This window comes from Stigmatopora argus, chromosome 9 (genome assembly GCF_051989625.1).
Source record: "Stigmatopora argus isolate UIUO_Sarg chromosome 9, RoL_Sarg_1.0, whole genome shotgun sequence".
NCBI classification, from domain to species: Eukaryota; Metazoa; Chordata; class Actinopteri; order Syngnathiformes; family Syngnathidae; genus Stigmatopora; species Stigmatopora argus.
In genome coordinates this window covers 9,663,717-9,685,792 of record NC_135395.1, presented here as the reverse complement: position 1 = coordinate 9,685,792, position 22,076 = coordinate 9,663,717, and the positions used below count along the sequence as shown (strand labels likewise).

Below are 22,076 nucleotides of genomic sequence, written 5' to 3'. Positions count from 1 at the left end.
CAATTAACGACCATGCGTTCAATATCTTGTCTAGATTCAATCCCATTCATCTACGTTTTCAATAAAAAAATATGAAAAGGAAAATTACGGGAATTTTCATTTATTTATTTTTGTTCTAATCCATATATGTACTACACTTTCCATTTTCAAGCATTAACTAGCATAACAGCAAGACGCCATATTGGGTTACAATAAATAATCAGGGTAATTTGAATCGTTTTATTTTTTGTTACTGCAATCGTTTAATCACTTAAACGATGGAACCATAAATTGTAAGTGATAAAAAGTTATGGCTTAAGGTATCGTGTTCATTTAGTTCCTGTTTAAAATGCCGCAAAGCATTGTGGGTCCCCCACAGCGCTGGTGGACGCGAAAAGAAAATGGACGCTCAATGTGCACGTTGATGGCCTAATGCTATTTTTTAAGGCATTAACCCCAACCGAATCTCAGCTAAAACTTCACGATCATCTTTAAAGACGATTTACATCGCCAATGAGTCTGTATATTGTATTTTTACTGCCCACTCTGCCGAGTAACTGCTCTCGCGAATGTCAGTTAGCCAAAACAGGCTAAAGCTAACATTATTATCAATACAAGCGACTGAAAACACTGAGTCGATACGGGTTGACAGTGGATAAAGGTAAGATTTATAAGAACAACATTAATTAAATGAAACTATGAGTGCAAAGTGATCATGTGACAGTGCAGTTCCCCCACATTCACCACGTGTTAAATATCAGGCAGTGGCTCTTTAGCCGGTAACCGGTCAAATAGTCCCAGGGGCTATTTAGCCGGTAACCTATTATTTAACATTGAGTGAATTGGGGATTTTCTAAACCATTCAACCAATCTTATTGAAATTTGGTTACCGGCTAACGAGCCACTGCCTAAATATCACTAATCAAATATATCCTGAAAAGCGTTATAACCTTAATTTTACGGTTATCTTTACAGCACAATGACATATCAGTCTGTCGATTGCATGTTGAATTTTCCAACATTCAAAATGCAATATTATTATGTAACTGACAGTTGAACATGTTTATTTGACACTTGGTAAAGTTCTGAAATTTAATCTGGCACTTATTTTCTCACACTTGCATGCTTGTAATAAATAGGTCATGTGAGTATGATTCTAACTTTGCAATTGATGTCTTGTGACCCATCAAAATGTTTTGATGCACCCCACAGGTAAGGCCTGGTTTTGAGTGGACGCTTCAGGTGATGGCAGGTGGCAGAGGCGCTGGCAAAATGTGTTCCTTTAACCGCAAAGTTTTTTCGAAAGGAAAAAAAAGACACTTTCCTTCGAATGGAGGTAAGTTTGATCAAGTTCAACCAGGGAAAATGATTGTTTTGATCGTTGAGCAATCACAGGTCACTTTTGCCATTAACCGGCTAATACATAAATCGCCTGATTTTAATTTTAAATTACACTGATCTTAACTACAGCAGGTGAGTTTGACTTAAAACTGCTTGACTGTTTTTCACACAGAGGTGAATCGTGCTCCATCTATGTTTGTGAATGATGATATGATTTTTGACGTTTGGCGGCTATGGGTCGCTTTGGATTTGGCAATCTTGTGTGTCAGAAACCAAACGATGTCCTGAACAAGTTCTTTTAATTTATTTTATTTTTTAGAAGAAGAGCCCATGAGGAAAATGCCCAAGTCAGAGTTTGCTCCACGATCTCGAATTAAGTCTGTGCACTTTGTCAGCGCCGGACACGTGGGCGGGAGCGGCGAATACGTGGGCGGAACCGGCGCCGACGAGGAGGAGAACGGGCGCCAGGGTTTGGGGTGCAGCGAGCAGGACGACCTAGGGGATGAGGGTGCCGGCGTGTCGTCGCAGCCCCACCCTTTGGACCGGGACGCGCTATTGAAGAAGCAGAAGCTCGTCGCCAGCCTTTCGTCGGTGTTGTCGGCCACGCTTTTGGACCCCCAGTACGCCACGGGCACAGATGCCCCGAATTACAGTTTAATGTTGAGTCGCGGCATCCAGGCGTGCAAGACCACCCCTCATTACATCTACGTCAACCTGAAGGACATCCCCCAGGACAATCTCCCTGAAGACCGCAAAGTGCCGACGGACGGATACGCCTGCGAGCTCCGCTGCCAGGGGGTCTACCTGGCCACGGGATACTCGTGCAGCAAAAAGGGGGCGAGGGACCACGCCTCGGAGAACGCCGTCAAGCTCTTGACGAAGCCCGTAGAGGTGCGAGTGGTCACCCGCAGGATGGAAGACGTGGTGGTGTGCAAGGCCAACTGCCCCACGCCCTCCTTGGCGCCGGCTCTCTGGAACCCGGATAACGCAGCCCATTTGGCGGTGACGGACAACGTGCAGGACCAGATGGTGGCGGAGGCCGCCGGCAGCAAGAAGACCTCCAATCACGAGGCGGCGACCGAGATGCTGGCCAAGCTGCGCGCCAGCCAGGCAGGGCAGCGGCAAGCACTCTCGGACGCCAGGGACGCCCAGCCACCCGACCTCCCCGGCGTGAAAAAGAAGGACCTCAGCAAGCTGATCATCGTGGAGAATTCCAATAACGCCCTGTCCATCCTCCGCGAGACGGGTCAGTTCAACATGGTGACGGTCGACTACAAGTTCACCCGTCTGACCCAAGACAACTGGAAGTGCCAAGTGTACTTGGGAGGGCAGTGCAAGGGGTGCATCGAGGGGCCCAAAAAGCTTATCAAGCACATGGCGGCGCAGGAGGCCCTGGACACTCTCAGACAGACGCAAGCCGTGGTCAAGACCAATCTGCCAAAGGAGGACCCCGGCGACGCTATCTCGCGCAAGCAGATCCTGGGCTCCAGACTGGCGGATGCCACGCATGAGATCAAGGAGGACAACATCGGCAACCAGCTACTGCGCAAGATGGGCTGGATGGGAGGGGGTTTGGGCCGCCACAGAGACGGCATCACTGAGCCCATTCGGGTCAAGGAGCTGCGGTTCTCCCGCAAGGGCTTCGGTCTGGACGCCACCAAAGGTCGGCTCAGCAAACGCGACATCGAGGACATCATTCTTAAGTACGCCGCCTCGGAGCAGCAGGACGAGCTGTGCTTCTCCGCCGACCTGACCAAAGAGGAGCGCAAGAATATCCACCTTTTTTGTACTAGGAACCACCTGCGTAGCAATTCCTATGGGCAGGGCACAAAGCGCCACCTGGTGGTCAGTCGCAAAGTCGACGCGGATCAGCTCATTGGGCAGCTGCTGCAGGAAGGACAAGTGGGTCGCTACAAACTGATCAAACCTCAGCCCTCGCAATGATTTGCAGGTCCATGGGGCCACTTTGGACCTGGGAACCAATCCCCACTTCTGATTTAGACTCCAGTGAGTTCCTTCGTTTTATCCATCTCGAAATATTCCTTGTGCTTAAGGTTGCGTCCATCATCCTCACTATTGCCTAAATTACCCCAAAATAGAGACTGTCTGTTTCACTGTGTAAAACATACATAGCTACCACCAATGCATCTCTTCTTTAAAAAAAATAAATAAAAAACAATACCTGACACGGTGGTAGTACTCTCCACGGTATTTGTCCAAACATGCGGGTGAATAAAAGCAAAGACTTGACCAGACCGGAGAGACTATTTTTTTTTGTAAATTTGCATAGATGGACGTCACAATTATTAATACTTGCTGTGACCTAAATAACAACCTATTGGATGCCATGTCTTATCCTTCTATTTAATCTGTTTTTGTTGTTGTGAAAATACAATTTTTAAGGGGAGACCAGTAATGCATACCCATTTATTTACAAGAGAATATACAGTTTGTTACATGGATTACCTGTGCAAATTCTGTTAAGACAATTCAACTTCAGTCCGACGACTGATATCGCGCCATTGCGAAGAAGCTTTGTTGAAACATATGGACAACATTGAATAATTAAGATTATATATAGATGACTCACCATCTTCAAAAGGAGTTCCTTCTGGTCTAAAAGAAAAAACAGCAAAAAAGTTATGGCCATGTAAAGTCACAAAGGCTGTTTCTAGAAAGTTCAGAAGCAACTTACCCAAAAATGACTGCATTCCATACCATAAAATTGTTTTCTGAAGGGGCCCCACTGACTCCAGCTGGAGGGTCTTCTTGCAGCCTGACCAATGGAGGGCACAAGTTCATGCAACAATATTGTGATTCAGACTCAGTTAATAGATTAATATTTGCTCTGTAATATTGCAAGATCAGATGAATAATAATGTTTCATAACAATAATTAGACTAATTATTATAATTGTGTCATCCATCTAGGTGAAAATCACATTTACAGTCATGTGGGCAGTTTTTAAATGACCAAAAATAGTTACTTGCCTATAATACGTTCTTAACGAATCAATAATTTGCGAATGACTTATTAGTTAAAAAATATATATATATCTGTGGGTGACGAGAATATTAACATTAACTTAATGTACGTAAACGCACCACCTGAACTCATGAATGGTCAGACGAGCCAAACGTATCCGCGTCCAAATGCTAACACTAATGTCGACTGCAGAACTGCGTCAAAAATCTAAGCCGCTGACATAAAACGATGAACTAAACAGCACCAAGACGAGGGAAAGTGGTGCATTAAAATGCCGTACAATCGGATGAAAATGTGTAAATAACTTCTTACGGGCCCGCCGCGGGTTGCTATCATTAGCTAGAAGCTCCTTGCCTTGTTTTCGCCTTACTGAGCGTTTGAAATCTCATTAAACGTCGTCTCGCTGGAGTTGACATCCTACTCACACGTAAATGTACGGCTCGGTGGTAAGTACGATCGAGTTAAACGGGAGAAAAGTGTGTTTCTATACTAAATATGTGATTAGTTTCAACACTAAGCTAACTAGACGCCGATTGTTAGTTTGACAAATATTTGGCTGCCTCCACCGCTAGGCTAGCATAAGGGCTCAACCACGAGTATTTTAAAGGGGGTAGCAGTGCATTCAATTCACATGTGCTGGTTTATACACATGTAAAAGCTCGTAAGATTAAACCATAAAGAGATTTGGTTTCTTATTATTAATGTGAAATCGTAAAAAGTAGCATGATCATGTGACACATGCTAACAATCGGCCTGCTATTTTCTCCATGCAGTTCCCCCACATTCACCACATGTTAAATATCACAAATTAAATATCCTGAAAAGCGTTAGCACCTTAATTTTACGATTATCTTTACAGCACGATGACATATCAGTCTGTAGATTGGATTTTGAATTTTCCAACATTCTAAATTCAATATTATTATGTAACTGACAGTTGAACATGTATATTTGACACATGGTAGAGTCCTGACATTTAATCTGGCACTTATTTTCTCACACTTGCATGCTTGTAGTAAATAGTTAATTTGTAAAACATTAAAATGAAAAGGTTTAAGTGTGAAGGAAATAACCAAGTGTGGGGTCTTTGCAAATGATCAAAGACCCTGTGGTGTATAAATTTAATTTTACAATTAATGACCCATCAAAATGTTTTGATGCACTCCACAGGTATGGCCTGGTTTTGAGTGTACGCTTCAGGTGATGGCAGGTGGCAGCGGCGCTGGCAAAATGCGTTCCTTTGACCCCAATTTTTTTTCGAAAGGAAAAAAAAGACACTTTCCTTTGGATGGAGGTAAGTTTGATCAAGTTGAACCAGTGAAAATGATTGTTTTGATCATTGAGCAATCACAGGTCATTTTTGCAATTAACCGGCTAATACATAAATCGCCTGATTTTAATTTTAAATTACACTGATCTTAACTACAGCAGGTGAGTTTGACCTTAAACTGCATGACTGTTTTTCACTTAAAAAGGTGAATGGTGCTCCATCTTTGTTTGTGAATGAAGATATGATTTGACGCTTTGGATTTGGCAATCTCATGTGTCAGAAACCAAATGATGTCCTGACCAAGTTCTTTTAATTTATTTTATTTTTAGAAGAAGAGCCCATGAGGAAAAGGCCCATGTCAAAGTTCGCTCCACAATCTCGACTTGAGTCTGTGCACTTTGTCAGTGCCGGGAGCGGCGAACACGTGGGCGGAGCCGGCGCCGCCGAGAAGGAGAACGATAAGTTGCCCAGGAGGAATGCCTTTTCCGATGACCACCACAGGCAATATGAAGATGCCCCTTATAGCGGGCCTTGTTTTGAGCCCGCTCACGGCGTCGACTCATGGGCTCCCGGCGGGGATCGGGAGCTTGACAGAAATCACCCTCATCAGTCCTCATCCCACTTCATGGCAAAGTTGCAACAAGAATACACAAACAAGTACAAAGCACACAGCTCTCGCCACGCCAATTCGTACTCCCGGCCGTACGGGCACGAAGTATCCGGGTATGGGATGAGGTCGACAGGCCGGGACGGCGGGCGCCAGGGTTTGGGGTGCACTGAGCAGGACCGCCCTCAAGACCGAGGGTACGGGGGTGCTGGCATTGGCGCCGGCGTGTCGTCGCAGCCCCACCCTTTGGACAGGGACGCGCTATTGAAGAAGCAGAGGCTCGTCGCCACCCTTTCGTCTGTGTTTTCGGCCACGCTTTGGGACCCCCAGTACGCCACGGGCACAGAGGCCCCGAATTACAGTTTCATGTTGAGTCGCTGCATCCAGGCGTGCAAGACCAACCCCCATTACGTCTACGTCAACCTGAAGGACATCCCCCAGGACAATCTCCCTAAAAACCGCAAAGTGCCGACGGACGGATACGCCTGCGAGCTCCGCTGCCAGGGGGTCTACCTGGCCACGGGATACTCGGGCAGCAAAAACGGGGCGAGGGACCGCGCCTCGGAGAACGCCGTCAAGCTCTTGACGAAGCCCGTGGAGGTGCGAGTGGTCACCCGCAGGTACCAACACACCTTGCTGGAAGACGTGGTGGTGTGCCAGGCCAACTGCCCCACGCCTTCCTTGGCGCCGGCTCTCTGGAACCCGGATAACCCGGCCCACTCTCTCAAGGACTCCTACGAGCCCGACATGCGCAAGCACTGGACCGATTTGGTGGTGACGGACAACGCCCAGGACCCCATCTGCATTCTCAACAATTCGGCCGCCTCCAGTCACATGAAGGTGGACTACGATTTCGAGCAGCTGCCCGACGGCTCGTGGCTGTGCCGCGTGTACGTGCAGGACCAGATGGTGGCGGAGGCCGCCGGCAGCAAGAAGACCTCCAAGCACGCGGCGGCGTCCGAGGTGCTGGCCAAGGTGCGCGCCAACCAGGCGGGGCAGCGGCAAGCGCCCTCGCACGCCGGGGACGCCCAGCCACCCGACTTCCCTGGCGTGAAAAAGAAGCACTTGAGCGAACTGGTCATCCTGGAGAATTCCAATAACGCCGTGTGCACCCTCAACGAGACGGCTCAGTTCAACAAGGTGACGGTCGAATACAAGTTCACCTGTCTGGCCGACCAGAGCTGGAGGTGCGAAGTGTACTTGGAAGGGCAGTGCAAGGGGTGCGGCGTGGGACCCAAAAAGCTCGTCAAGCACATTGCGGCGCAGGAGGCCCTGGACACTCTGAGACAGACGCAAGCCGTGGTCAAGACCAATCTGCCAAAGGAGGCCCCCAGCGACGCCATCTCGCGCAAGCAGATCCTGGGCTCCAGACTGGCGGACGCTAGGAATGAGATCAAGGAGGACAACATCGGCAACCAGCTCCTGCGCAAGATGGGCTGGACGGGAGGGGGTTTGGGCCGCCACGGCGACGGCATCGCTGAGCCCATTCAGGTCAAGGAGCAGTTCTCCCGCGAGGGCTTGGGTCTGGACGCCGCCGACAGGCAGCTCAGCAAACGCGACATCGAGGACATCATTCGCAAGTACGTCGCCTCGGAGCGGCGGGACGAGCTGCGCTTCTCTGCCGACCTGACCAAAGAGGAGCGCAAGAATATCCACCTTTTTTCTCAGAAGTACCACCTGCGGAGCAAGTCCTATGGGCAGGGCACAAAGCGCCACCTTGTTGTCAGTCGCAAAGTCAACGCGGATCAGCTCATTGGGCAGCTGCTGCAGGAAGGACAAGTGGGTCGCTACAAACTGATCAAACCTCAGCCCTCGCAATGATTTGCAGGTCCATGGGGCCACTTTGGACCTGAGAACCAATCCCCACTTCTGACTTAGACTCCAGTGAGTTCCTTCGTTTTATCCATCTCAAAATATTATTTGCGCTTAAGGTTGCGTCCATTGTCCTCACTATTGCCTAAATTACCCCAAAATAGAGACTGTCTGTTTCACTGTGTAAAACACACATAGCTAGTTAGATAAGACACCACCAATACATCTATTCTTTTTTTTTTAAATCAACCAATACCTGACATGGTGGTAGTACTTTCCACGGTATTTGTCCAAACATGCGGGTGAATAAAAGCAAAGACTTGGCCAGACCGGAGTGACTATATTTTACTAAATTTGCATAGATGGACGTTACATTTTGGGTCACAATTATTAATACTTGCTGTGACCTAAATAACAACCTATTGGATGCTATGTCTTATCCTTCTATTTAATCTGGGTTTTTGTTGTTATGAAAATACAATTGTTAAGAGGAGACCAGTAATGCATATCCATTTATTTACAAGAGAATGTACAGTTTGTTACATGGGTTACCAGTGCAAATTCTGTTAAGACAAATCAACTTCAGCACTTTGTCAATGAACCCAAGTAGCCCAACGTTTCATTTGAAATCCAGAAGGCAGCTCGTAAGCGGAATGATTGAATGTCCATGTCAGGTTTCATCTAACGCGTCAATCATGAAACAAATCAAACCCTAACGATAAGCAAAACAAAAACATACCCATACATACCATGTGGAATTAGGATACGTTAACAGCAAGCACGTTGAGTTAGCAGCCACTTTGAAGAGACAAGTAACCCAGATATAACAAGAGACATTAACTTTTTTCTTTTTTAAAAACACTTTCAGGCCATTGATGGCATTCGGCAGAAGTGAACACCACGAACACGATAGCATAAAAACTTGGCAACCAACAGTTTTTCCTGTTTTTTTGGGGTGGGTTTGCAAGTGGGACAAAATGTGTACTGTGAAATGAGTTGTCGATGACGGCGGCACGGGTCAACAGTCACGCCAACTCTGTTCGACGATAGCGGAAACTCTCTTCTCGTATTCGCGTTTGTTCTCCTGGTACAGCTGGGCTGCCTGGCTATTGGCCGGACTGTTGGGGTTGGGTTCGTCCAGCAAAGACTTGAAACAACAAAACCACGTCAGCTGACCCCAAACTCGGCGCAACCCCAGACGCAATTGCGTTACCTGTATTGACGTTAATATAGACGAGACGTCGTAAGTTGGACTCCAACGATTCTGAAGTATATCTAAGCATATGCTGCCATCGGCGTATACTGAGAAGAGAAAAAGTGTTGATGGTCAAACAGTGTTCATTTATTAAACTGCATCGGCATAATACTTGATTGACTTACCGTTGGGATGAAACATTTTAGAGACAAATCGCACTGTTGGGGGCTTATTTGGATATTCCTCGGTGAACTCAATAGTAAGTTTAAATGTTCCTGGAAGAAAGAAGCATCAAATACAATATGGACAACATTGAATAATTAAGATTATATATAGATGGCTCACCATCTTCAAAGGGAGTTCCTTCTGGACTAAAAGAAAAAAAACAGCAAGAATGTTATGGCCATGTAAAGTCACAAAGGCTGTTTCTAGAAAGTTCAGAAGCAACTTACCCAAAAATGACTGCATTCCATACCATAATATTGTTTTCTGAAGGGGCCCCACTGACTCCAGCTGGAGGGTCTTCCTGCAGTCTGACCAATGGAGGGCACAAGTTCATGCAACAATATTGTGATTCAGGCTCAGTTATTAGATTAATATTTGCTCTGTAATATTGCAAGATCAGATGAATAATAATGTTTCATAACTATAATTAGACTAATTATTATAATTGTGTCATCCATCTAGGTGAAAATCACATTTACAGTCATGTGGGCAGTTTTTAAAATACCAAAAATAGTCACTTGCCTATAATGCGTTCTTAACGAATCAATAATTTGTGAATGACTTAGTTTAAAAAATATCTGGGGGTTACGAGAATACTAACATTAACTCAATGTACGTAAACGCACCACCTGAACTCATGAATGGTCAGGCGAGCCACGGCCAAACGTATCCGCAGTCCAAATGCTAACACTAGTGTCGACTGCAGAACTGCGTCAAAAATCTAAACCGCTGACATAAAACGATGAACTAAACAACACCAAGACGAGTGAACATGGTGCCTTAAAATGCCGTACAATCGGATGACAATGTGTAAATAACTATTCTTACGGGCCCGCCTCGGGTTGCTATCATTAGCTAGAAGCTCCTTGCCTTGTTTTCGCCTTACTTACCGTTTAAAATCTCTCATTAAACGTCGTCTCGCTGGAGTTGACATCCTACTCACACGTAAATGTACGGTTCGGTGGTAAGTACGATCGAGTTAAACGGGAGGAAAGTGTGTTTCTATACTAAATATGTGATTAGTTTCAACACTAAGCTAACTAGACGCCGATTGTTAGTTTGACAAATATTTGGCTGCCTCCACCGCTAGCCCAAGGGCTCAACCACGAGTATTTTAAAGGGGGTTACCAGTGTATTCAATTCAAATGTGCTGATTTATACACATGTAAAAGCTCGTAAGATTAAACCATAAATAGATTTAGTTTCTCATTATTAATGTGAAATCGTAAAAAGTAGAGTTTCGTCGCATTTGAAGCAAACATATTTGACTGAGAAAGCCCCACAAAAATGAAACATTCCAGAAATGATTACGTCATTCGCCGGGGACAATTTCTTGTTTGTTTTTTTAAACATATATATTTTTTCAGGTTTTGTATATGTCTTTTCATGTCGGTCAATTTTTACGTAAAGTTAAAATTAACTCCATACCTAATTCACTTTAGAATACAAGGACGCAATGGGAGAACAGCTATCACGGAAGCACACGGTCAGTTGCTGTCTACATCAACTGCCACCAGGTAGCGTGCTTCTCTTCTAATCACTATCAATCATACAGTCACAATTCGTGCTCACCCAAACTAAACAACCTTTATGCATTTATAATTCTAATATTTATTTTGGCTCTGTTCCCAGTCTGGATCTCATCTTTCAGAGCTGCCTCCTCAGTTACTCCAACCAGATCCATTCCCACCCCTGAAACCACGATGAACCATCCAAAACATTGGCAACACGTCTTCATCGAGCGAAAATATATTAATGAACGATGAAGTTATTTTTTCCCATTCATACGTTATATTCCCAGAAACAGTGTTCGCCCACTTTTCCAGACTTACAAAAAAAAGAAAACAACTTTTTGACGTGGGAGAACCAATCGCTTCCCAGGAAAATGTGACTGCTAGGAATTCCCCACGCATTATCGGAGAGAACGTCAGCCTTGTGCCAGGCAGGGAGCCGCGGCAGGAGGCTTCAACCACCGCCGGCTCATCGCTCCTCGCCTCGGGATAATAATTCCTTTTTAATGCCAGAAACATCTCGATGATCATCGTCTCCCACGGGTGAGTGTTTAACTTTATCCATTACCCGTATATTCCTCTTCTTATACTGCTACTAAACGTGTATTTCCTCATTTACATCGTTTAACTATAGCTGTGTCTGCTAATAGAATGAAATAAAAGCTGTTTTCTGCTAATAGATCACTATATAAAACAATGATAATAAGGCTAGAAATGTTTGTGACAGTGACAAAGTTGATCAAATTGAACGCACATGTCCATGATTGCGGTTGCCTAGCCACTTGCGCGGTTCTCAAACTTTTTACAGCATTAAAAACAATAAATCACCCTCTAATATGATCTGATCATCTAATATACAGCAGCATATTATTAGATCCAAGGGTTCCTTGAAAATATACGCTTTTATTCCCTAAAAAAATATTATAAAGCTCTGTAATAATACAAATCTCCTTCACCTGGTTTGTATTGTTTTCCCATGAAATGTTTGGTTGGCTTGTTTTTGACAAATATAGAAAATTATGATAATAAACTAGTTAGTGGGTAGAACTGTAGATACTTATTTACCATATTGAAGTATAATTTTCAGGGTCAAAACAGCGTGTCTTTAATCAGAGTAATAATATATATAAAGCAACTGATTAGTAGTGGAAAATTATACAGACGGTTGTGTCAGCCAAATTTGTAGTGTTTGTAGTTTTTCATCTGGTGTTACTGATATGTGGTGAACAAGGAAGTGGTGATACAGGGGAAGTTTACTCATTGAGCAGTTCAACTGAATATTTAACTGTTTCGTGCACGTCTAAAAAAGTTAATTGTTATGTTTGTGATGTGTGATGGAGAGCAGAAGGAATTTAACAAATCTTTGCGAGATAAGTAGCATTAAAATAAAGCAGTTTGGCAGTTGTCCTTCATGATGCTGTTTTATTTGTTGTTGTTTTTAAACATTTTTTGTTATATTATACCTAGCTAAGCAGGATATTGGCACAAGTTCCTGTTTCCTTCTCTTTGGTAACATATTGGTCAAGTGTTTAAGTTGTCTGTCTCGCAGTATTGTGTCCTGATTCGACTTTTGATTCCTGCATAGTGTTAACATGTTTTTGGAATGTTTTTGTTCTTGGTACTTAAGTTTATATCTGCACCCCCCCCCCCCCCCCCAAATATTAAATTACAAGTAAAGATTAAAAATTATCCATAGCTGCCATCTTACATGTCAACTATTTGTACATTTATAGTTGTTAAGAGCCAATTTCACTTCAGTTCAGCCTCATTTCCACCAAAGCGACAATAATAACAAACATTATAGCATAATAAAAGCCCAGTTGCTTATGAAAGTCCACCGCCTACATATGATGTCACTCTCTCTCTCTCTGCTTGACTTTTTCCTTGAGAGGATTTAGAAGGAATGTTTATAAAAAAAAGGTCTGTAAACTTATTTACTTACAACAGAGCTTCAATCAACAAACTACTGCGTGTGTGTATGTGTGTGATCAATACAAGTCTCCTGAGAGTCCAAAATGTTTCCCAGATGTTTACATTTTTGACCAAAGACGTTTGTGTCATGAGACGCGTGTGAGCTAACCTCATTGGTCGCCTGCTTGTCTTGGAGAAGGGAGGGGCAGACTGAAAGGACAGACAAGAAGAATCCCCCCCCCCGGAACCCCCCGTCCCTCCCAGTTTTCCCATAGTGGGATCAGTGGCAGAGGCATAATTGGAAACTTCAATTCGCTGAAAGCAATTATCCCTAGCCAGTTTCCAAATATAATCCAGTGAAGGCTCTCCCTATGCCGTTTGTTTTGACATCATCGCTGTGGCCTTCTGATAGGCTCGCTTGTTTCTATATGTGAATTTGCAGATTAGAGAATGTCAGCCAAGTCACCCTTCCAGTGTGATCATAGAGCTCTAAGACGCTACTTTCTGCCCTTTTTTTTATTGATGAAAGCTCCTCAGGCCTTTCCCGTCCTGACTGTCTGAGGTCTGCTCAGCCTCCTTAATGGCCCTCGACTTATTGATCGGAGTACTAGGGAAAAAAAAAGAACTGGGATCGTAAGCTTATTTGGAAAGCACTACTGCTCACGTTTCATAAAGGCTTTCAACAACGTAGGGAAGACGAGTACAAAAATTGGATTTTTTTCCCGCTATTTTTAAACAATCCTCTGGGAATACCGTGGGATATTTGCTTGAATGAGCTCATACTTGGCAACTTCGGCGGTTTTCCCGTATTTTATACGTTTTTTTTTTTTCATTTCAAATTGTATACAACTTTTGTATGGGATTTTTAAAGTACATTTTTTTGTAAAACCGATCTCGTTTTACCCATTTCGGCTCTAATCCAGATCATCTCGGCCCGAAAACGTCATCGTCAACTGCTAATATTATCATGCTTTAAGCATGATATTCACACGCGCATTCCCCTTTCACCCATCCACCTTTCCACTGTACAAATATAGCGCGTCAGCAAGCAATGTAGCTGTCATCGTCATACAACAACATTTACAAAATCTTGAATTTATGATTGGTCACCCTGTCCACTTTGGAGAAAATTTAGACTTAAGTGCGCCCTATGTGCCGCGTTGCATTCGTACGTTTTTTTAATCGCTTAAGGGGAATTGCAATCATTAATATGGGGACAGTTATGTGAGCTGTACAATTTACCCGTAGTTAGTTCATTTTTTTCCCGTGGTATTGTCTGAATCATAATTGGTGGTGACCAATTATATATGGTGAGATGGGCAGGCTACATGATCTATGAGAGAATATATAACAACACCAGGGGCTAACTGTGACTTATAACATTTATCGCCCTATACGTCTGATTAGCCTCCTGTTATTCGACACCTTAGCTATAACCACAAGGTGGCAATGTTAATAATGCTTTTGTGGATGATGATACGCATGGATGGTGGCAGGAACTGACTGGCAAAAATAGAGAAACAAAACTGTCTAACTTCTCCTTTTGACAACAACTGTCATTTGTCTTGTGTTGACTGCTGCGTTTTGAGTGAAAGCTGGAGTCGGACATGTTGGAAGCTGCTTCCACTGTGCATGACGTCAACGTCCGAGAGGGGAGAGGAAAGGGAAAATGAATTCACCTGCTGCCTCATTCCTCTTTAGCATGTATCTGAAAGGGCAAGTATATAATCCACTACATGGGGATTGTCCTGACAAGGTTTTTATGAAGAAAATACTTCTTTTTGAAGACCAGTTCCCTAAGGACAGCAATTTCCCAGGGTAATTCTTTCAATAATACAGTGGCTTTTTTCAGTTTATCTCTAGTAACTTTGGTATGGTGCATAACATGGTACATATTTGTTGACTGAGGCCTTCAGTGCCATACATTCCTTTCGAATATGTCACGGAAAGCCGCATTAAGGACGACACAGGGAGGGAAAATGACCCAAAAATAAGACAGAGTTGAGTCCGTTGCTTAGCTATGGAGGAAATCAAAAGTCTGGTGATAGCTGCTGTGTTTATGGTTCAGAGTTCATAAAGTATAAAAGAGTGCTAGATTGATTTGATGTCTGAGAACAGTCCCCACATCACTTGTCACTACCAAATCCACAAAAAGGTTCATTATAACTTGTCAACAACTCTGGAACGCTGTGTTTTGGAAAGAATTGTCGGTTAGGCAATCCGAGTCAGTTGCTAGCATTCAATATTACAACCTGTAAATACACCTATAGCTGTCCATGTGATGACTTAACCATATTTATTTTTGAAATGTATGATATCTAAAGGCTTAGTCATTGTCAAGGACCAGCTTGGGTTGACGGTTCTGTTGTACCGGAACAGTGATTTTTGTCTGGAGAGCTGATTTCAGTGCGGCACACATCCTCGAGGTTTGTTGAATAATTCAACTGCAACGAGGAGATGGCTATTATAAGCTTGGCCGCCGAGTGATAAGTGTGTGCTCTATATGCTTTCTCGGGGCTTATTGGTGTTGTAATAATAAACAATGACCCCGAGGCCTACCGGTTTGATCATTGGAGTAAACTGGAACTAGTGAAGGAGTGCTGTTGTTGTTGTTGTTTTTTTTTGTTAATGGAAGAGAGCTCTGCTATGTGACAGAGAAAAGACCTCTGTGTGACCATATAGATTGCAATGTCTTTTATATTTAATGAGTTCCACTCAGCATGCACCTTCTGCTGCAGCCACTGGCCATTTTTGCACAGGGGAAACTCAGGCGTTGCTCCACCAGATCTAGTCGTGATTCTGCTCGGAAATCCTCACAATTCGGAGTCATTTTTCTGTATTATTTCATGCCTCTTTGCTTGGTTTTGTTGCATTGAAAAAGCACAGTGACCACACTGCAATATGGGTTACAAAATGAAAATTTTATTCCGGCTACCGTATTTTGCACACTATAAGGCGCACCTAAAAGACTTCAATTTTCACAAAATCCGGCCACTGCGCCTTATATATGGATTCATATTGGTTAATCAATATATGAAATTCCCCTTAGTACAGCTCCATCTAGTTGGTTATATAACACGATCCCCTACTGCTACCACTACTACTGCATCTTATAATCTAGTGCACCTTATATATAAAACATACTTTAAGCATTTCTATAGTGCTTCAATTGTTTTGCCTTTGTTACTTATTACAAAAGTATTCCCACTACATATCAATAATGTTAGCCTCTCATATGAAACAGTACTGAAGTAGTAGTGCTCTGGTTAGCGACCCGTTGCTTCTTCTACAAGCCTTTGTATCCTTGTGTTGTCACTGGAATGAATTGGTCACATGACCTATATACGTAAATTGTTGGTATACAATACTTGGGTCACAATTTTTAAGCTAAAACGAGGCACGACTCGACAGCAAACGATCATTTTCGACCGCGGTCGTCCAGACAGCCTTCCATTTCTTGACCTCCGAGCCATACAAATATCGCAGCGTGTCCTCCAACGCCACCGCATACCTTAGATCGTCAAGGATTGTTTCATCGTTCTTATCAGTGTTTATGAGTCCAAGATACTCTGGCATAACTGTCGACTGAAATGATCTGGATTCTCTCCGATTCTTGAGCAATGTCATTCTTCTGTGGGCAAAATAGCTAATCTGGGCTGTGCTGCTGCAAAAGAAGTTGCTCCTTAAAATGGCAATACAGTTTCAAGGAAATAAGGGGCTTCTGTTATCACATGATAATAAACAGTGGGCCATTTTTCATTTCGAAGGCATTAGAAGAAAGGTATGTCACATGCCCCGGCAGCTGTCAAGTCCCTCTTTTGCTTCTTCTTTCACACAATCATTATTCCCTTTTGTCAGTGAAGACTTTTTTTTTTCCATAACTATGACAAAGTTCTCATCTCGCCACTTTATTATTTTGGAATCCATTCCGTGCACCGTCCTGTGTTACACGCCCTGACCTTTGCGACACAGTTTTCCCAGTGACAATCGAGTCTGAATCGAGCCCGCAATGATGTCACCCCGTCTTGTGATGGAACGTGATCGCTTCATCTTCAAGTGGGTGGGGCTTAAGGCTGACTTAATGGCTTCTTTTTTCCTACCTCCTACAGCCACTAGTTGTTTTGACTGGTTGTTTTTCTTCTTCTGCACTCCCCCGCATGTCCATTGTTAAACTTCCCCCATGACAAGGCTAATAAGCCCACATTTCCGTGGCTAGCCTTGGTTTTAGACCTCCCCCCCCCCCTCTGGTCCTGGTCAAAGTCTACAGTGGGTGCGTACCTGTGTTTACCTTCACCTCCTCCTCCGCTCCAGGAGAAACCCGTCTATCGTCTTTCTGGTGGCCCGGCCCATCGTTTGTGATCCTCCCATCCCCCCCTTTGCCTCTCTAGCTTCATCCAATCCCAGAGAATGCACCTGAGCAGATTTGCCTTCAGGGCCCCGCACCTATGAGCGATCTGATTGGCCAGGTGCGGGCCGCCTGCCCGTGGGCCGCTCTCTACCAATGGCGTCGAAGCTTTGTGACTCATAGGGAGAGGACGGCTCGCTTGGCGACACTTCTCCTTTTTTTTATTTTTCTACCTTCAACTCATTCGTGGTGACTTCTTGTTTTCAATTTTTTTTTTTTGATTACCCGCCCTCCCTTTTTTTCGACTCGTCTTTCAGTTTTTTTGCCCCAGAGAAAGGTACGGAGCGGGCCTCTGGTTGGTTGGTGCACACCTTCGTTTGTTGCCTCAAAGGCTCTCTTTGGATTACCCCCCCTCTCCGCCTTGTTTTGTCCTTTTTTTGTTTTTGCTTTTTCCCCTCGCTACCAACGACGTAAACGCTTGTTTTGACGCTCTTTGCGACGATGGCTCCCGTCACCTGCATCCCGTTTATTTGAGGTCAGTACTCGTTTTTCCCTCCTTTTCACGGACCTGAACGCATTAAGGATTGGAGTTCTCACAACAACATGTTGAGGGTTTGCCTGCAGATATCAATATGAATAATTTCACACTTCAGACTTGAAGTCAAAATCTTCTAGTTTATAACAAAGTAGGCTCTTTGGCCAAAACCTTGGCGTTGGCTCATTGCCTTATATGGTGTGATGAAATAAGGGCGGGAGTTGACAGTTTGGTAAAGCCCTCCAAACCGACCAAGCCCACGTTTTTTTTTTTAATCATAGGGTAGTAGCAAACAATTTCCTGGACGTCGCGTTTGATTAAAATCGCTTCTAACTAGTTTTCTTGTACGGTTTCTGCTCTCCGCTGTCTCTTGTACAAAAAGTCAGTCGTGCATGGATTCCCAATCAAAAGATCATCACAGCAGAATATTGTTCACCTTGTTCACTGAGCAAAAAGGAGGGGAGGGGGGGTAGATCTAGATTTCACTTCACCAGAGCTTCAACCGCAGTGTCTTGTTCCTCTTGTGCACAACATGTTACCTCCCCGAAGCTTTTTAGAGCTTTGCGTGGAAGCTTTCGAGATCCACGCTTGCACGATGCCGCTTCCTGTTTCGGCAGAAACCGATTCTTGGTTCAAGTTTTCACATGAGATTTGAATTTTTAACATTGGCAAAAAAAACTCTTCTGGGGTTTATTTTCTTGCCCGATTTGGCAACCAGAAACAGTGGAATTCTTCTTTTTAGTTAGTGTATAAGGTTCAGGTTTGGGTGAACAATATGTCTGACTTTGCATGTTGAGCCGGTCTCATTGTGTGACTCTCACCTCTCTACTTTGAATTGGAAATGAGGTCTGGCTCACTGAAATCAAGTTTTGGGGGGGGTTAGTGGTCAGTTGGTGCTTCCTTTCAACACAAATGACAGCATTTCGAAGCCTGTCAATACACGACGAGGTACTGCGTGATAGAAGAAAGTGGAAACACAAGGATGCTCTGACTGTCTTTTTTTACGAGAATGCTGGTTAGCATTGTTATTCCAAGAGCGATTATTATTTTATTTTTCCTTTTAAAGAGGTTCAGATTCAGTTAGTGTCAATTTAAGGTGGTTGTCGGGGTTCATTTTTGGACCACAATGAGGCACTCATTTTTTTTAAAATAGGGTAAAATGAAATATAAAATGGTTCTTTAATTAAATATAAATGTACTTTAAAAGACTTACTGTCTTGGCAGTGGAATGATTTGGCAAATAGGTTCAAAATTTTGGCGTTAGCGGGAATGGTTGTATATCTCCTGGTGGTCCACGATTGTGATAGGCTGGGGATCCCCGTGACTCTTGTGAGGATGAGCGAAAAATGAAACAGCCATTCATTTTTGCCAATATCAATCTTTTTTGGTGCCATCTAGAAATAACAGTCGTATCTTACGGACTATAAGCCGCTACTTTCCTCCCCCTAGCTTTGAAAACGATGGAAATAATGTTGAAAATATTATTTATCAACATTACAACAAAATACATTTGTTCTCTTTTCGGAAGTATATGTTTTTACCAAATTTTCAAATGGACGCCTTTTACAATGTTGAAATCTGTGGGTCAAAAAATGATGGTAGTTTCCCCCTAAAAGGCCATATCATAATCTAAATCTACATATCCCTTGTTACATACATGACGTCGTCTACACTAAGGGTGGAGATGAAATGCTCCGTTGCACAACTGTTCGGAAACTAGCTTTGTGGAAATATGCTGTTCTGTTTAGAGCGCCACTCTTGTGAAACCCACAGCACCCCAAAACTTGACTCAGTTGCCAGATTATCGATTTAATAAAAGACTCAAGAATGCAGCACAATGCTAGCACGTTCCAAAGCTTCTCCACCAAGTAATAAAAGCCCATGTAGGTAAGATCAACTATTTACTTTGTAGACGCTAAATTCCGTGTTCTATCTTTGTCAAAGCCATACAGTCGTTTTAAGTAGTTCAAATTTGTCCTCTGTAGAGGACATTTGTAAACCTAAACATCTCCCACCCAGTGCATCCAATCGGATTAACTTTTGTGCTCTATAGAGGACATTCAGAACTTTCCAATGTTACCAAATTTCTTTTGCGGTATTCCAAAGACTTCACATTGGGGAATTTCAAAATGAATGTCATTGGACTACATTTTTATGCAACAAGTGTGGACTAAAGACAGCAGAAAATTACGTGTTGCATTTTCTGTTCAAAATCCACGCAAATGAGTTACTTTGAAAACTGCTCCAAATTATACTTCTAGATTTGTCTTCTACCTCTTCAAAATGATCAATATTGCATTAAAAACAAGAGAGGAAAAAAGCTAAAGTTCAATGGATTTCTATGGGGAAACTCATTTTATTTTACATTGACTTTGTGTTTTTAAAAGGTCACGCGGCTATACTCAAATCTGGAAAACTTCACAAGATGGCAAGCCTAAAATCAATGGTATTTTTTGGTAGATTTTTAAAGTCCAGTCGCTAGTAAATAGTGCTAGTTGCATTAGAGAGGCCTTTTTAAAGGACATGGTGCCATTGAGCAAGGCATTTCTGTCTGTAGGAGATGATGCATTCAAGGCCACATGTGGAATGTGGATTTTTCCAGCCCAACCTGGCAAAATATTTTTTAAAAATCAATTGAGCAACCGTCTAATGTTGCAACTTTCTCATACTCGGAGCATGTTGGGACTCGCTACCTTTCTTCATTTACGCTCATTTTTCCCCCCTAGATTTATATTTGAAAGATATGATGAGCACGTAATGCACAAAGTAGTTATTGGCAATCAAATTTTCTGAGCAAAGTAACAAGTTTCGTTTGTAGGTTTCTCAGCATAAATGCCGGATGTATAGCTCATGACACCCACATAAAAAAAAAATGGATGAGTGAGGTAGGGGAAAAAAAAATTCTATATAGGTCACACCCTCTGATAACACACATACTGGTGGTTATGCAATGTAGCTTGATGGTCAGGGCTAAAGATTGTGTGATCATAAAGTAGTCCTCTCAACATGGCTATCCTCTTCGAGGCGCCGTGTAGTCACTTCAAAAGAATGTTGACTAATGAATAGCTTTAATTGTTCGCCGTTAACGCGCAACTATTATCTTTTACTTTAAATTACGCAAGTCATGTCGATACTTTTTGTGTGTGTGTGTGTGGTGTCACTTTATTAGGTACGCCACACAGTTCAAGAGGGTGGGGATGCTAATAATATAGTATTTAATGCCATCACACTATAACTGTAATTCTATTTAGAACGATTGCAGTCAGTAATCTCAAATTCATATTTCTATTTTTGAAGTGACATTGAAATTCTATTGCAAACTAAAATAGCAACACATACACTATGTATAACCCTATATTAGATTAATATGATTTTTTGTTGCTTTATTTATTGGCCGATGTGATATGATAATATCAAAACACAAAATCTTAATATGCAAAACCATTATAATTGTGTACTTTAAAAAAAAATCCAATATTTTTTATGTATTTATCTTTGGGCCTTGGATTATATATAACTATCTTTTTCATTTTACTAGACCTATAGAATTCTCAACCTTTTTATAACATGTTCAATAATTTAATTTTTAAAGCCCACTATTCATTCTGTCCGATCTCCCCCCTCTGTGACGAAATATAATTAAAAAGTAATGTATTACTTATCTATTGATTCACAGGTTGATATATAGTTAATATTCCAGTGAGGGAAGTGATGCTTAACTAATCATTCCCCAAGATCTAGCCTCGATTTCCGCAAGACGCGTGCTTATTTCTGTGAGTTTAGCAAAGTAAAACGTTGTACTTTTCTCAACATATTGTTATATCCAGATTTTGGGGACATTAACTGAAAATAGACGAATCCAAGTGATTGTGAGTCGTACCTCAAAGGATTTGAATGCTACTTTTAGGGTAAACTAGGTCAAGATTTGACCAGATGGAGACAGATTTTATTTTTTTATTTAGATGAAACTCATTTTGAGACGTTTTCTCAACTCGTGGGAAATATTTTTATTTGCTTCCATTGTTATTATTAATTATTCCACATCCTAGCTATTGAGACTGATAGTTCTATGGGAAAATGTAATGTAATAACTAGCATAGATGATTCATTTAATTTAATTTTATCTATTGGTTAATTGTTTACAGATTTTTGCCCGAGAACAACAACTATTTTAAGATTCCCGTCCTCCTTTATGATAACAGATATATATTTTTTTGTCTGTCTAATTGACTGTTTGCCTGTAATCTCTCGTTTTTTTTTCTTCTTCTTTTTTTTAATTCTGGCGTTCTTAAACATGCCTAAACTATTAAAATATTTCCCGATTAAAAATAAAAATACAACCAAAAAATAAAAATAAATC

At 42.6% G+C, this 22,076-nt stretch overlaps 4 protein-coding genes across 7 annotated transcripts in view; 3 read left to right on the top strand and 1 right to left on the bottom strand.

Annotated features, from left to right (window-relative positions):
- Positions 1-333: 333 nt before the first annotated feature.
- On the top strand, positions 334-3,502 carry LOC144082372 (NF-kappa-B-repressing factor-like). Its single transcript, XM_077609500.1, has 3 exons — positions 334-640; positions 1,192-1,315; positions 1,640-3,502. The coding sequence occupies exons 2-3, from the start codon at positions 1,225-1,227 to the stop codon at positions 3,262-3,264; spliced, it is 1,716 nt and encodes a 571-aa protein (XP_077465626.1). The 5' UTR covers positions 334-640; positions 1,192-1,224; the 3' UTR covers positions 3,265-3,502.
- Positions 3,503-4,288: 786 nt separating this feature from the next.
- nkrf (NFKB repressing factor) lies at positions 4,289-8,116 on the top strand. The gene is made up of 3 exons (XM_077609499.1): positions 4,289-4,751; positions 5,476-5,599; positions 5,905-8,116. The coding sequence occupies exons 1-3, from the start codon at positions 4,737-4,739 to the stop codon at positions 8,001-8,003; spliced, it is 2,238 nt and encodes a 745-aa protein (XP_077465625.1). The 5' UTR covers positions 4,289-4,736; the 3' UTR covers positions 8,004-8,116.
- A 377-nt stretch (positions 8,117-8,493) lies between these two features.
- On the bottom strand, positions 8,494-10,509 carry LOC144082194 (ubiquitin-conjugating enzyme E2 A). Its single transcript, XM_077609147.1, has 6 exons — positions 10,305-10,509; positions 9,642-9,722; positions 9,535-9,560; positions 9,375-9,464; positions 9,208-9,296; positions 8,494-9,141 (listed from the first exon to the last, which is right to left on the bottom strand). Exons 1-6 carry the CDS (start codon positions 10,346-10,348, stop codon positions 9,013-9,015), a joined length of 459 nt encoding a protein of 152 aa, XP_077465273.1. The 5' UTR covers positions 10,349-10,509; the 3' UTR covers positions 8,494-9,012.
- Positions 10,510-10,755: 246 nt separating this feature from the next.
- The window catches only part of elf1 (E74-like ETS transcription factor 1), a 29,718-nt gene continuing 18,397 nt past the window's right edge, over positions 10,756-22,076 (top strand). The window contains exons 1-2 of one of the 4 annotated variants that reach the window (XM_077609146.1): positions 10,756-10,931; positions 11,047-11,468. The gene's annotated coding sequence lies outside the window, so the exon portion shown is untranslated. Of the gene's footprint in view, positions 11,469-17,271; positions 17,717-22,076 lie in introns of those variants that run through there. The other 3 variants (XM_077609143.1, XM_077609144.1, XM_077609145.1) reach the window with 3 other exon arrangements.

Coding starts and splice junctions, on each gene's coding strand:
- LOC144082372 (XM_077609500.1), top strand. CDS start 1,225: ATGGCAGGTGGCAGAGGCGCTGGCAAAATGTGTTCCTTTAACCGCAAA. Junction 1,316..1,639: donor ACACTTTCCTTCGAATGGAG/GTAAGTTTGATC, acceptor TTTATTTTTTAG/AAGAAGAGCCCATGAGGAAA.
- LOC144082194 (XM_077609147.1), bottom strand. CDS start 10,348: ATGTCAACTCCAGCGAGACGACGTTTAATGAGAGATTTTAAACG. Junction 9,561..9,641: donor TGGAATGCAGTCATTTTTGG/GTAAGTTGCTTC, acceptor TTTTTCTTTTAG/TCCAGAAGGAACTCCCTTTG. Junction 9,297..9,374: donor TAAAATGTTTCATCCCAACG/GTAAGTCAATCA, acceptor TTCTCTTCTCAG/TATACGCCGATGGCAGCATA.
- nkrf (XM_077609499.1), top strand. Junction 5,600..5,904: donor ACACTTTCCTTTGGATGGAG/GTAAGTTTGATC, acceptor TTTTATTTTTAG/AAGAAGAGCCCATGAGGAAA.